At 37.0% G+C, this 15362-nt stretch overlaps 1 protein-coding gene across 4 annotated transcripts in view; it reads right to left on the bottom strand.

Annotated features, from left to right (window-relative positions):
• Positions 1-15362, bottom strand: part of SMAP1 (small ArfGAP 1) — a 91254-nt gene that overhangs the window by 14454 nt on the left and 61438 nt on the right. For 2 of the 4 annotated variants that reach the window (XM_064707345.1, XM_064707347.1), the window contains one exon: positions 7720-7798. In XM_064707345.1, coding sequence (XP_064563415.1) covers positions 7720-7798 — 79 coding nt within the window. Of the gene's footprint in view, positions 1-7719; positions 7805-15362 lie in introns of all 4 variants that reach the window. The other 2 variants (XM_064707343.1, XM_064707346.1) reach the window with 1 other exon arrangement.

The raw sequence follows: 15362 nt of genomic DNA, 5'->3' as shown, positions 1-15362 counted from the left end.
CTTCCCAAGTCACTGTTACATGTGCCGGAGCCCCAGTTTCCTGGGGATGTCTGAACAGCTGCCTGCCCATGGAAAGTGGTGAATTAATTCCTAGTTTTGCTTTGCTTACATGCACAGCTTTTGCTTTATCTGCTAAACTATTTTTATCTCAACCAACAAGTATTCTCACTTTTGCCCTCTGGATTCTCTTCCCCATCCCATGAGGGGAGAGAGCAAATGGCTGTGTGAGGCTTAGTTGCCAGCTGGGGAAAACCATGACAGACGCCTTCTCATTTCTGTCTGCCTTCCATGAAGGCCAAGTGGCCATGGGAATGAGTTAACACTAGTAGATCTTCTATACTGAATAAAAAGTGAGCAGCTTGAGGAATGTGAAGTAGCTACCTCAGTCAGTTTTATTACTCTTCTGTGATTTGACTTTGCTGGGGGACTGTTGTTGCACTGATTCTGAAAAGTTACAAACAGCCATGATTAGGATGGAGCTACTTACACCTTAATGCAAAGGTTGCCTCTTTCCCTTATTTCTGATGAAAGGAAGCCAGTGGATAGCAAAATGACCATATGTATAATCTACTGCACCATTTGATGCACATTAGTGCTTTGAGATGTGTGCAAATAAATGTACTGGTCATTTAAGCATAAGCTTCTTTTGAGGTCATTCTGCAGACTGGCAGTTCCAAAAACATCTCCCCAAAGGTTCACTGTTTCAGATACATTTAGGAATGAACTGTGCATAATTTTCAAGCAAAACAACTGTCAGGAATTAATAATTTAATGTTCTCATTTTCTCAGTCAGGCGTATGTATTTAAAAAAAAAATCTTTCTTGTCACATTCCAAAGTAGTTCAGATTTCCTGAATGTAAAAGTGTTTAACATAGAAGACTGAAAATTTAAATGCAATAATTTACTGAAACAAGCACTTCACATATTTAAAACAGTCATGACAGAACTCATTTGCAAAGAAATAGTATTTTTCAAGTATTTAATATGCTGCTTATAAATTAATATTATGAAAACTCAGATTTTTGCTAGATTTGTTCTGTAAGAATGCTATTTGGCAATGTACATGCCTTTCATCTGTTACTGAATAAATACCTCTCTGTCTCCACTGATGCAGAAACCAGACATTTTGAATTACTGTTTACAACACTGCTTTAAGCCAGTGTGAATAGCATTAATAGATGATCCTGTTTTACTGATTTCTCAAAAGGTAATAAAAGAGACTCCAAAAACCTTCCCCCTTCCCTACTGAAAGAAATAAGTTTCAGAATATAGAAGAAAACCGAACAGTGTTTTCACTCCAGTTTATTACTTGTAGCAATATTAGTCTTTCAATTTAAATATATTTGTATGCAGGCAGATACAAGCTTGTTTTTCAACAAAATAATTCACATTATTATACAGAGATTATGGACAGTCTCAACTTTAACACACTAGGTCAGGGATTAGGATGTATTTCCTCCTTTCTCTTTCATTTTAAAATATTTCTGTAATACAAAAAAGATACTTCAGCAGAATCCTCACTTTTAATTTACTCTAAATATGTCACTATTCCTACAACTTGTGCCACCTATCATTAAAACCTGATTAGAAGAGGTGGTGTGTATATGACAGAAGGAAACACAGCTGCAGCCTTTCCAGGGAACAGGTAAACATCAGATTAAGTTACATGGGCCTGAGTATTTTGAGACATTTATAGCTTCAGCCATCACAGGATTACTTTGAAGCAATTAGCTTTTGAGAAACAGTACTTCCATCACTTTTCTGGAGAACACATCCATAGCTAGGAATGAAATGTTAGATGTAGCAAAAACCACTGCAATGAGAGCAGATGCAAAGCAGGGCTTCCATGCTATGTCAGAGAAGGGAATGTGAAGAGTCTACAGATGCTGTTCCTCACCCTTGCTCCTACGTGTGGTTCCAAAACTTCTCTTCTTACAGTTTATGACAATTTTACACATAATATATGACTATTGTCTGCCACAATGTAACAGCAGATGATGCTTCTGACTTCAGATTAGGAAATCTTGTTTCAGTTTGATAGCAGAAACAGGAACTGTTTACCAGGATGTACTCAATAATACAGTGAAGGGTTCCAGTGAAGTTTACCTTTACATGTATAGATTTTATTAATCCCTGACATGATAACTTCCAATTCAGTGCTGCCTTCTGTTATTCATATGCATCATAGCTTTCATATACATCATCAATCCTTGGTATATTTATCTGCACCAATAGTGAGAAAGACCAGCAGAAGGGCTTCAAAGGGACAGCAGGATAGGGAACAGCAAAAAAGCAGATCTGGTCTTAAACTCTAGATTCCTGAAGCTCATTTTTTATGGGCCAAACTGTTTACAAGAACTTTGTTACTGAGCAGCCATGTATTTTTATATATACAATAATTTATGACAGCCATAACAAGACTTTCAATAAAGAGAATATGCATATGATTAATTTTTACACTAAATTACTAGAAAGGCAGAACTGAGAGAAATAGGTCAATAGTTCCAATGAAAATCTGGGGCAAAGATTCAAAGATTCAAATAAGGTCTGTCTGGCCAAAATTACTGCAGAATTATTTAATGCATAAGTAAAATTTTATTTACCTCTAAAACCTTTGCAGAAAGGAAAAAGCATTCACAGGGAAACAATTTCTACATAATATTTCTGAAAATAAAATGTGGAAAGCCAGAAAGCTAGTAATGCCTCAAGTGGTTGTAAATGTTTTCCTTTTGGGTAGATATATTGCTTACCTAAGCATAATCTGAACATTGCAGCAATAGTATAAATGTTAACATATTTACAAGCTCAAGAAGTGGGGCCATGCAAACATCATGAGGTTCAACCAGCCCAAATGCAAGGTCCTGCACCAGGTCTGGGCAATCCATGCTATAAATACAGGCTTGAGGAGGAATGGATTGAGAACAGCCCTGGAGAGCAGGACCTATGGACCCTGGAGGATGAGAATCTGGACATGAGCAGGCAATGTGCACTTGCAGCCCAGAAACTCAACTGTATTCCGGGCTGCATCCAAAGCAGCATGGGCAGCAGGTTGAGGGAAGGGATTCTACTTCTCTTCTCCACTCTGGTGAGACCCCACCTGGAGTGCTGCATCCAGCTCAGGGGTCCCAGCACAGGAAAGACATGGACCTGTTGCAGCAGGTCCAGAGAAAGGCTATGAGGGTGATCAAAGGAATTTCTCCTGTAAGGAAAGTCTGAGGTGGGGCTGTTCAGCCTGGATAAGAGAAGGCTCCAGGGAGACCTTATTGCAGCCTTCCAGTACCTAAAGACCTGCAGGCAAGATGGGGATAGACTTTTTTTTAGGGTCTGTAGTGATACAACAAGGGGGAATGGTTCTAAACTAAAACAGGATACATTCAGACTAGATATAAGAAAGAAATTTTTCACAATGAGGATCATGAAAGGTTGCTGTTTCATGGGGCAACCCTCTCAGGGAGAGGTGGTATTCTCTTCCCTGCAAACATTCAAGGCCAGGTTGGATAGGGCTCTGAGTAACCTGATCTAGTTGAAGATGTCCCTACTTATGGCAGGGGGTTGGACTAGATGACCTTTAAAGGTCATCTATTCTAGGAGTCTATGATCTATATGTGCATATATAATAATTATATATTTGAAAATCTATCTTCACTATTTCTTAAATACAACTTTCTGACTTAGGACCAACCATGCTGCTTTTGGTACTTATCCAACAGTCCAACAAATGACAAAAGTACATTTCGCAGTTATGCAACACTCAGCTACATTTCACATCACTATTAACCTCTCAAAACTTCAGAGGACTTGTTCAGAAAATATTTCCCATGCAGAAGCAGATAAGCAGCTTTTAGTATATCATATTTTACCTCCAGTCATGCCAGATGAATGCCCCACACATCAAATTCAGTAAATACCATAATAAATCTGATTCCTTCTAGTTATTCATTGTACCTATAGTGGTTAATCCAGAATATGAAACTGTTTATTTTTTGAAGGGCACATCTAAACATGGTAAATGATGCAGAATATGTAAAATGCACTTTTCTTCTTTCTGGTAATTCTGTAAGGTAATATAATTTAAAACCACTATTTTTTCCTTTTTTTCCTCTCTATGTCAAAGTAATTTCTAAGTGGCATACCTTGGCAAACACAATGATCACAAACTGCCTGTGTAACATTCCAATATTCCACGGACATTTGTACATAACTATCATACCATTTTCTAAAAAATATTAAGAAATAATTTACATCAACCTGGCATAAGTGGAGACATCTACTTTGTAAGTATTAAAAATCAAAAAACAAAAAGAGCACAGAGCACAAGGTTAACACTAGAGAGATGAAAATACAGCACTACCAATCATGTAAGTGCTGAAGAACTGTGGTTTACACACTGTGACTTTCAAACCAAAGAGTGTTTCCTATAATTATCCTATTAAAAATTCATTTTATAACATCCTGTATTATTGATTTTAGTGTCAATTTTAGATCTCCACATTTTCAACAGGGCATTCTTCCAGCATGGGTAACATCCAAATAGTTGTAGAGATTACTAAAAAAGCAGCTTCAGGCTTGGCCTAGAGAAACAGACTGTTATTTCCCACTGCTTGGGAAGAGAGGGAAGGAATCTGGGGTTGCACAGCAAGAACACTGACACTGCTGCCTGTAGAGAGCATAACAATATTTAGTTTATTCATGTCCATTTCTCCACCTTTCTGTATGAGGAGTTCTGAACTAAAATCTAATCTGAATCAGAAAGCCAAAACCTATGAATGTTGTTGCATTATCAAAAAGTAAATACCTAAACAGCATCTCAATAACAACTCCCTGATGAGGAAATCAAGGGAAGCACACAAATCTATTTGAAAGGGCTCAGAACAAGCACAAAAGTGATAGTAGGGTCACTGAGGATATTATGCCTCTTCTCCTATTACAAGGTTTAAAGGTACAATTCCCCAAGTCATATTTTCTTGAAAATTTTGCAATTTGTAAATAAAAGTGAGAGTTTCCTTTTAGAAAATTGCCCAGCTATAATTTTCATAGGGTAAGTCCTATCTAAGGAAGTTTACCTTCTGATGAGGTCACTACTGCAAAACCAACTGAGACAAAAACAACGACTCAGAGACTAACATCATACCCAAAGCTAGCAGTGAGGGTTACTCCAGAAAATACTTTGCCAAAAAGCTGGGCTGTTCTGAAAGCCAAAATTATTCTAGCATGAATTCTGATCCATTAAAATTACTTAACCTGCTATCACAAGTGGTTTTGAGCTGCCCTACTAAAAGCTAGTACTATTCTCCACTAGCAGAAATGAAGTCCTAAGAGAATGAATCCTCATTAGAAAAATGTCTGCTCAGTAAGAACGAGCTAAGGAATCATATCAATTTTAATATTATTTGATATGACATATCAAACATTTTAATCAGCAGCACATCACTGCAGCAAAAGAGGTGAGTGAAATTCTGGGATGTATCCACAGGGGTGTTACTTGCTGAGGCAAAGATGTGATCATCCCACTCGACTCAGCACTTCCCAGGCTTCACCTGGAGTCTGTGTCCCGTTCTGGTTCCCACAATTCAGGACAGACACAGACTGGAGAGGGTCCAAAGGAGAGGCATGAAGATGGCCAAAGGGCTGCAGGACCTGCTCTGTGAGGAAAGACTGAAGGAGGTCAGTCTTTTCTTCCTGGAGAAGGGAAGGCTCAGGAAGACCATCCCAGCATGCCAGTACCTGAGGGGCAGCTAGGAGGAGGACACAGCCTCTCTCTGCACAACGCATGGAGCACACAGGGAAGACAGGGGGCAGCAGGTACGAGTTTGTCAACGGAAGAAAGAAATTTTTTACTGTGAGATCAATTGCTGGAGCAACTCCACATGTGGCAGAGCTCCCATGACTGGAGGTTGGCAGGCTGTGTGCCCAGACAGGATGCTAGATAGATAGGATGCTAGATAATTCCTCCACTCCCCTTCCTATGGACTCCTTGGACCAGAAGGCCATTTGAAGTCCCTTCCAACCTGGACTACTCTGTGGTTCTGTGATGTACTGGGTTGATGTGACCTCTCTTTTAATACTATCTGAAGTCTTCTATTGCAGGTGCTAATTAAAAGACAACTCTCCAAATGAAATATGCAGGTCTGGTCTCATTAACAAATATCTCATTTGCAGCTCAGTGGATTCCAAGTGCTACTGGCTTATTACACTGCTTTTCAATTTGTTATTTAAAAGATCTTTAAGCATTCCCTCCTCTAAAATTATGGGGTTTTAACATACATATTATAAACTTTGCCCTTTTTATATCTCACTGAAGAAGCAGAGCTGTTGAGCACCAATTATAATACTGTTTTCATTGCACATTACATCTCAAGTTAGCCAATGTAATCTGAGTTCATTATTGTATCATAAAACAGTGTTGCCAAGATACTTTCCAAATCATGACCAACAGAATACAGAAGCCTAGCAATCTCAAAACCACATATTGATTAAATTTTAGGTTTTAATTAGGTTGTTGGTCTGCTAAAGGAAAATAAAGGAGAATCAGCTTCCCATCAGGTCTAAATTACTTTTTTTTTTCAAATAGGCTCATTCTACATTCATTCTACAGTGTTAATTAAGATTTGCATGCCTATAGTAGCAATTACTTGGAGTGAGATATGGACAACATACACATAACCCATGCAAAAATGGTACTTTACATTTAGCTCTACATCAGAGGGAAAAAAACACTGATATGAATGTGAATTTTAAAACAGAGAAAACATTTACTGTTTTGTCACATTATTCATACCTTGAAAGAAAAAATTTTAAAAACCCCAAAACACTCTTCTACAAAGTGAAGTTTTTAGAATTGCATTTAAGAGACTTATTAGCCTCCTCCAATATAATGTAGAAATCATGTAGAAAATTAAGAGTAACCATTACATGGATAGAAAGTGAATACTCTTAATATCCATTCACTTGTTATCCATTGATATCTTATTCACAGTCAACTAACAGAAGATTTTCCTAACACAGAATTTCAAAAGGAAATAAAAATACTGCAATATTTTATTTTTCCATTTACATTTTAAGATTCAATCAAATGGAAAAAACACATTTAGAGCAACACTAGATAAATGAAAGACATATTTTATGAGAATGGCCTATAGACAAGAGTATAGGCAGACAGTGTCAATTAAATAATTTTACTAGAAACTGCTTTATTTACAGGACAAACCCACAGCTACCTGCCAGTAAGAAAGTGAAAAGGTGGATTAGATAAAAATGAATGATGCAGTCAGTACAAAACACTGAAATGCCCACTATATTAAGTTTTACAAGGTATTAGTCAGCTGCAGTCTGACAGTTTACAGTTCTTTTAACTAATATAGAAAATGTATGATATCATGTCTGTTACAGATACATGGTTCAGATGACCTCAGCATTTTCATTAAAAAGTACACTTGTACCATAAACAATGAAATACTACAATCCACAAGGCCTTTGAAAATCACTTTGATAACTTCCCCTTCCCACAGGATCTCATTACTCTCCCTAGCAAAACATAAGTACTGATACACCCACATGCCAATGGCATTTTCCATTAAAGTTTTAAATTCATGCATGCAATCTTATGGTTTTCATACTAATCTTTCAGTAATCACAGAAAAAATATAAAAGTATATATATTAAAATATAAAATTACATATCTATGTTTGATTTAAAACCAAGCAATTATGTATTGCTTACCAAGTCCTAAGAGGTCAATAGTGGGTTCTGATGACTTTTTTGGACTTGCTTTAGCTTCTGATTGCTGATCCTCTTTCTTCTGTGGCTTGTAAGGGAAAAAAAAAACAAACACAAGTAAGATCTCTGAAAAGATTCAGTGCTTAAAAAATTTTCATTAAAGACGCTGTTTCAGTGGCAGAAGTAAAAGTTCTTTTCCATATTTGTTTATCATAATGAATTTGATTTGTAATGAAGTATTTGGCAGTTATGGTCAAAAGGGACATGGCACATGACTGTAAAAAATTATTGTTCACTGGTATGTACTAAATTTTTAAATAAATTTAAGTTTGAGGATAGTTTAAAATAAATTGAAGTCTTAAATTGAACCACTGCATATCATGCAATAGGCAAAAAGCTGTCTATAATTTATCAACTCATTTCAACAACCAAACTAAACAGTTCTGAAGCATAAAGAGTAAAAAAATAAAGTTTTAAAAAGCTTAAATTTACAAACTAGAAGCATACTAATGACATCAATTCGCCTTTCTGCAAAGAACATCTGCAAAATGTTCAGAATTTTGATATGCTGAGCACTGATGCACACAACTTGAGTTCATGACTTTTTCCTTTATAAACCTGCATGCTAATAACAGCATTCTTTTCCTTCTGAAAAGGGAATTCCCAGTCTTTTGCCCAAAGATTCCAAAATGTATGATGGCATTGATGTGAAATTTGATTACAAAAATTACATCATAAATCTGTTTATAGTTCTTACACCAGTATCAGGCTGATCCCCTGAATCCATCAAAACATAAATTACTAAAATGAAGATGAACTGGTTAATAGTAGTGACATGACAAATGCATTTCTTCCTGTGCATTTAATGTGCCTTTCTCCATACTTATCACAAAAACCTGAAGTGGACTGGTTGATGAATGAGTACAGCCTTTAACCAGAGGAGCTTACCCAGTGACAGTGGCAGGGCACTGCCAGGCTGGGCACTGGGCAGGCACTGACAGAACCTGCTTCACTCACACCTTTAATCACAAACACATCGTGGCTTTCACAGGGTCACTGAGGCTCCTGAGGCTGCAGAAGTCATTGAATCTTAGTATTTTCATACTTTAAAGTTCAACACATTCATATAAAGATCTGTTTTAGGTACTCCTTTACTTTCTTCCTCTCCTGCCAAAGGGGGATAAAGAGTAAGGAGCTTGGTGTTTGTAAAGAGCAGTGAGGAAACTCAGGAGTATTCAAAGGCAGCACAGGTGAACAGAAGCCCGTTACACTACAGACACTCCTCTTGCATGAGCAAATCCCCACTGAACACCTTCAGTAAGAGCCCCAATTAACCAAACTCCATTCCTGCAGGTACTGCAAACAGGTACCATCACACATACTCTGACCCCTGCTAATCTTTCAGAGAAATACTTGCTCCCTCTTGCCAAAAGGCCTTAGTTTGACTTTACACATCTTGCTCAAGATGCAGCTGTTTGGGAAATAACCTGATGAAAAAGTAGTCCACAAATTCCCTGATTCCATTGTGTATTGTAACTTGCAACACCTTGTTTACAATCTGGAGCACAGCACACCAATTCCAAACACAAAAAATGTATCATTTTTGAAAGTAAACCATGACAGCATATCAAGGATTTTTTAAAAGTGACAATTCAAAATGAAGTTTTCTACAACTGACCATATCGCAGTAAATATGCCATAAACCAATAAAATCATTATTATAAACACTAATCAGAATTAACAGTAAGTACTTCAGAACAGAGTGTGCCATAAAACCTTGAACATCTGAATTTTCTCCATCTCTGTAAGAAACACTATAGGTCACAGAAGTTGTAAAAAGAAGCATTTCTGACATGCTCCTTTATTTCATGACACTGGCTTTTTTTCCTTTTGCTTAAATAGCTTAAAAGTTACAAATATAGAATGATTTCTTTCAACAGAGAAGAAAAACCATTAGAATTATATTATATTTGCAAATCTTCATTATACTGTATTAGATTTCTGATAACTACCTAAAACCACAAGTTTGAAATAATATAAAGCTTGACAGGTTAGTTTTGAATGCAAACTTTTCACAGAAGTCACAGACTTGTGCATATATTAATAAGAACTAAAGAGATAGAGTTCAAATAGCACTTTCTTTTATTTGGTACTTACTACTGTGGCAATTTAATCTCATTATCTAAACTAAAATTTTAAAAATATGGGAGGAATAATCTGCTTAGGTCCTCTGATTTGTCAAATAAATGTTTTCAGTACATATTAAATGCATATTTCTGTTTCATCACTCTAAATAAGAAAGACAATGAAGACACAAGGTATGAAACTATGAATTTCTAAAAAAATATGATCTCTTAAAATGCCATTTTCCAATATTGTAACTATTATTCCTTGATCAAAAGTTTCTGTCCCATTTTGCTCCCCTTGTCAGTATGTAAACTACTAGATTTTAAGGTTACTTTATAGTTAATTACTTTAAGAAAAGCTGCAAAAATTATTTTCAAGGTCATCAGTATATCAAATATTTCTAGCCATTAATACTGCATTTGTTTCCTTGAAGATTTTCTCTTAAAGCACTATTTAACATCTTTGCAGCTATACAGTTTTCACCAACATTCTAACCTTCAGTCTGAAAAATGAAAAAACACATTAGTCACCTAACATTTACCAATAATTCATCTGTGTAACAGCAGACATACAAAGCAATATTCATCAGCTATCTAGGAGAAAAGATCTTCCTCTTAAATTATACCTGCAAAATGATTTTGTTCCTCCATTCTCTCACCATAACAAGCACCATTTCCTGGAATTTCCTATCCTCCTGTCTGAGATTTCAAGCAATTCTGTAATTTGGTATGCCTTTATTTCTGTTTAAGATGCTTCATGGCACATAGGAGGGCTCCTGTGCAAATTCAGAAGGCATTTGTTTGGTGCTTAAGGTCTGCCATGATTCACAGACAGGGACTTCTCTAAGTCACCTGCACTTAGGCATGAACTAGGTAAGGCACCAGTGGGATGAGGTAGAACAAGAAACTTGCACACACACAATTACTTTTAAGAATATCTAAATGACCCTCACTACCATGCTGCTTTTGAGAGTCTTGTTCTCTGTTCAGTCCCATGGATTCTGCACTTTGGTCCACCTGAGATAGACACAACAAAAAGCAGTGGCTTACTTCAGTGCTCTCTAGCAGAGATCATGCCATGTTTCTGGGTTGAGGAGAGAACCTCAAAAGGTCTCTTCCAGCCCATATAATTCTGGCATAAACAAGGAAACTCTGGACAAGAACAAAAAGGAAGCCACACTGGAGTCACTAGAAAATTTTACTACAAATCATAAAGAGAAATGTGGTGTTAAATTTCTTTTTAGCAGTCTTGCCCCAATAGGAGTCATTCATGACTCAGCTTTATGTAGAGAGTGGCCTTTCAAGTTAAGTACTGCACCCAGTGAGCACAGAAGTGTGCAACAGGAAAAAAACCTGCATAACGAAGCAGTGACATTTCTTAAACTTACTGTTTAATTTAGTGTTGTGTTCTATCTAAAAAAACCACCACATTTTGTAGACTTGCAAGGTAGCATGACAAATGCTTGGGAGTCTTGCTGCACTAAGATCCATCTCAGTTTCTATTACCAGTCTCCTTGAATCCCACAGCAATTATTTTTAAGTATTGACACCAGTACTAGATAACCTATTCCTTGTTATGCCCTTTGGAATAAGACCACATTAAAAATAGGAGACTAAGCAGCATTAAGTAAACTAAAAATAGCATTAAGAATCTGAAATGAAAAAGGCAAGTAGAAGGAACAGGTACACAATTTTGTGCATTTATTTTCAAGTGGGGCCTTCAAGGTTACTGGGGCTACTATTTTTTATGACATCCAAGATTGTCTTAGTAATATATGTGGGTTTAGTGAATGAAGTACATGGTTATAGCAATTTCTGGATATATTTACTTCAGGTCATGTATTAACAGCTTCTCATTCAAAATCATTTTTATGCTGCTAGTACATTCTTCTGAAATACTGTCCTTGCAAACTGCAGAACATCAACACATCTTTGATATGCAGGTCTTACATGGCCATTTTTCACAGTTATCACTAATGGCCACTACATTACCCTTCAGGGTTCTTCTCATGTTGGAGACCTACTGAAAACAAGCAATGTCCACTGCCTTCAATTATTCTGAGATTATTGAAAACAGTTTGTTGCAAATATCACCGAAAGGAACTGAAGCCAGACCAAGTTTCCAGGGAGTTGACTCTTTTACATCCTCCACATGATCAGCATGACTTGGAATCTTTTACCTAAAAAACTTGAGTCCTTGTTAAGAAAAGAGCCACAAAACCTAATTTAAACCACCCCTTGATCAGCAGGTATTAGATACTTTGGCCAAATTAAGGAAGCAAATAAAGAATTAACCTTGCAACCTCTTACAAGTATTTTCACCTATTAAGCACATATTTTCAGCACAGGAGCAGGGACACACTTGTTACTCAGATCCAGCATAGGCACTATAAATTTTTGCAATCCTGTAGATGACAGGTAACTGGGATACAATAATCTGTCATTGTTTTATTTTCCATTGCAGTCATTTTAACCTTTCACTCTTCTTATGCTCTTCTGCCAGTCCTTTCTTCAGGGGCAAGAAGCAAGACCCAGGGAACAACTGGTTGCTCCGTCTCACATCAATACCTAGAAAGGCAATGGAACAACTAACCTGGAAACCAATTCCAGGCACATAAAGGACAAGAATGTTAATGGAAGAAATCAGCATGGCTTCATCTAGAGGAAGCCATGCTTGACCAAACCAACACTTTTAACAGTGTCGTGACTGGCCTGGCAGACAAGGGTGGAGCATCACAGGGTGTCTTCCTTTACTTCCATAAGGTTTTTTTGATGGCATTGATAATTGATAAAGGTGCCATCAAGGAAACAATTCCCTTTTCAAGCTCCTGCTGTCATTTAATTCTTAATATCCAGTGAGGAATGACTCCCAATTTTATACCCAAATCAAGTGATGCCTTAATTCTGTCTGCTGCACATCTACAAAACAATAATGTTAAAGTATGGTGCTAATACCACATCTGTAAGTAGCCCTCACACAACAAGATTGATCATCTTTCAGTATCTAAAAAGCAAATATTTAAAAATATTTGTGAACTCCTCATAACTCTACCAAAATGAATAACTGAGAAATTATGTCTACATGTAAGAAACAGCAACTCTTTTCTACTTAATTAAAATGGAAATGCAGAAATGAGTATTTGGACCTTCACCTAACTTCCCCACACTGTTACTGTAAATCAACTGGCTTGAAACTAGTGGATATAAATTTATATGCTGGTAATGTCCATATACCTCCACAGTGCACCTTGGCCAACTATAATGTTCTGTGCTAAGAAACCATCACAAACAAAATCCAAAAGCAGGTAACAGTGAAGAGGACCAGGTCACCTCTAACTGAGCCGATTTTAATTCAACCAAGTGCACAAGCCTACTTTAACCTCACACTGAGATGATGCCTTTGTTAGTGGAAACTGCACCAGGCAGCTTCTTGTAATTCATAGAGATACTGTCTATTATTTAATTCATCTTGCTCATTTCCCTACCATTAGAGAATGGCAGGGTTAGTCACCTATCAATCTTGCTCATTTATCCAACATCAGCTCTAAGACTTTAAGGTAATTTCCAGTCTATCCGGTTTTGACGGAAAAGCTGTGAAAATCTGCACCAAAGTGTGGATGCTTACTCTGCTGCAGTTCTGGCTTCGCCTTTAAAGATGAAAAGAACACCACTGTCAAAAACTTCCCAATTTACATAGAATGAGAAAGTTTTCCATTCCATCACGAAAGAGCATCTTTTAATGCAACAACAGAAGTTATATGAGGTTTAATTTTGAAAAAATGCGTAAGAACACCAGGTTAGGCCAGCAAAAAAAAAAAAAAAGAATAAGAAAGAAAGAAGATCTCTGCTAGGTCTCAAATTAAAAAAGAAAGCTCCATTTTACAGAAATCAATATTGGCCTTTATTGAGCTCTCACAATGTATTGCCCTCAATATACTCCTAGTTACACCATTCTGGTTCAATCTAATTTATGTGAAATACTTTTCTTGAGTTAAATGAAACCAAATAAATCAGCAAGTAACCATGTTAACTACTCTCTTCACACCTTAAGTTTTAAAGTTGATTTTACAGACTTGTTTCTTTCTCTTATATGTCACTCTAAAGCAAATTATTAGTGATTAAATATGTTTCTTTGACAAGGACAAGGGAACTGATAGGCAATTTATACTGTATGTTTTTCAAACTAATTGCCTTTGTGGCTCTGGCTGGGATGGAGTTCACATTCTTCACAGCAGTCAATACAACGCCATAGTTTGGATTTGTGGCTACAACACTGTTGATAACACACTGGTATTTTGGCTATTGCTGAGTGGTGATACTTTGATAACTGTATCATTTTAGTTTTATTAGCTTTGCACAAACATATTTCTTGTTTTGCTAATTTAAGCAAGCCAACCTCCAAGCACCTCCTTAAATACATTCAAGGGCTACACACACACACACAGAGACATACTCTTAAGAGTCAGCAGTACTTTCCTGTTGGTAGATTTTCTTCACAATCACCTTCTGTTCCCGTTTTCTGGCACTCTATAGAATTTGTCAAATAGATGCAAGGAGCAAATGCGTCAAGTGACTCAACCTATGCACAAACCTCATCCAGCAAACTACAGTGAATTCCCAAATTCAGTTTTCCCATTGAAGCTCAGTGTACACAAGCCTCAAAGATCTGAATCTGAGTATTACAGTTTTGCAGTTGACTCATCCAATGGTAAACTCCAAGTCCCTGAAATGGGCAGCAATGCTTTCTCACAAAAACTTGAACTGCAAGTCTGGAGGAGATGGGATTGTGAAGAAAACTGAGTAACACCTGAAGCAGGTCACGTACAGTAGGAAGTCCAGTATGTCAGTGGGGTATTTCATCAAATTTTCTTCAGCCAGCTATTTTTGGAGATAACCATTAAATGAGTGATTCATCCTGCCTCAGAAAAAAATAAAACTAAATGAAAGCATTGCCAAGTCAATTCTCCTCCATCCTCTGTACAGAGATCATAGTACAGCACACAGGATGCTGCCTATGGGGGATATGGTTATATATGGGCAAGACAAAAAGGAGGGTCAGTACCACCATGCCTGACTGTCACACACCTATTAAATTCACATACATAACATGATGCTATGAGGTCTATGGCTCCTGCAACCACAGCTCCCTTACTGCAAAACAAGCTTGTCCTTTCCCAACTTTCAGCACCATGCCCAAACACATCTGGCTATTAGGGGCACAAGATGTGCAGGGAAAGACAAGAGGCAAATAGAAAGCTTTAAACTGCAAATAGAAAGCTTTAAACCGCTTGCTTGGTTGACAGAACAGGTGACATACGTGAGGTCTTCTGATAAGTGCTACATTTTTAATGACAAAACAGTAAGAATATTCAGATCTAGCATCAAATACATTGCTCTGCAGTCAAACCCACTGCTTTTAAAAAATCAGTATTGTAGTAAAATAGGAAAATAATACATGTTTGTTAAATAAGTAAGGACACTGGTATCCTATCAGAACATTGTTTACTATGATCATACATT

This window comes from Zonotrichia leucophrys, chromosome 3, assembly GCF_028769735.1.
Source record: "Zonotrichia leucophrys gambelii isolate GWCS_2022_RI chromosome 3, RI_Zleu_2.0, whole genome shotgun sequence".
NCBI lineage: Eukaryota > Metazoa > Chordata > Aves > Passeriformes > Passerellidae > Zonotrichia > Zonotrichia leucophrys.
The sequence above is the reverse complement of the archived record's forward strand: the minus strand, read 5'-3'. Positions and strand labels throughout refer to the sequence as shown.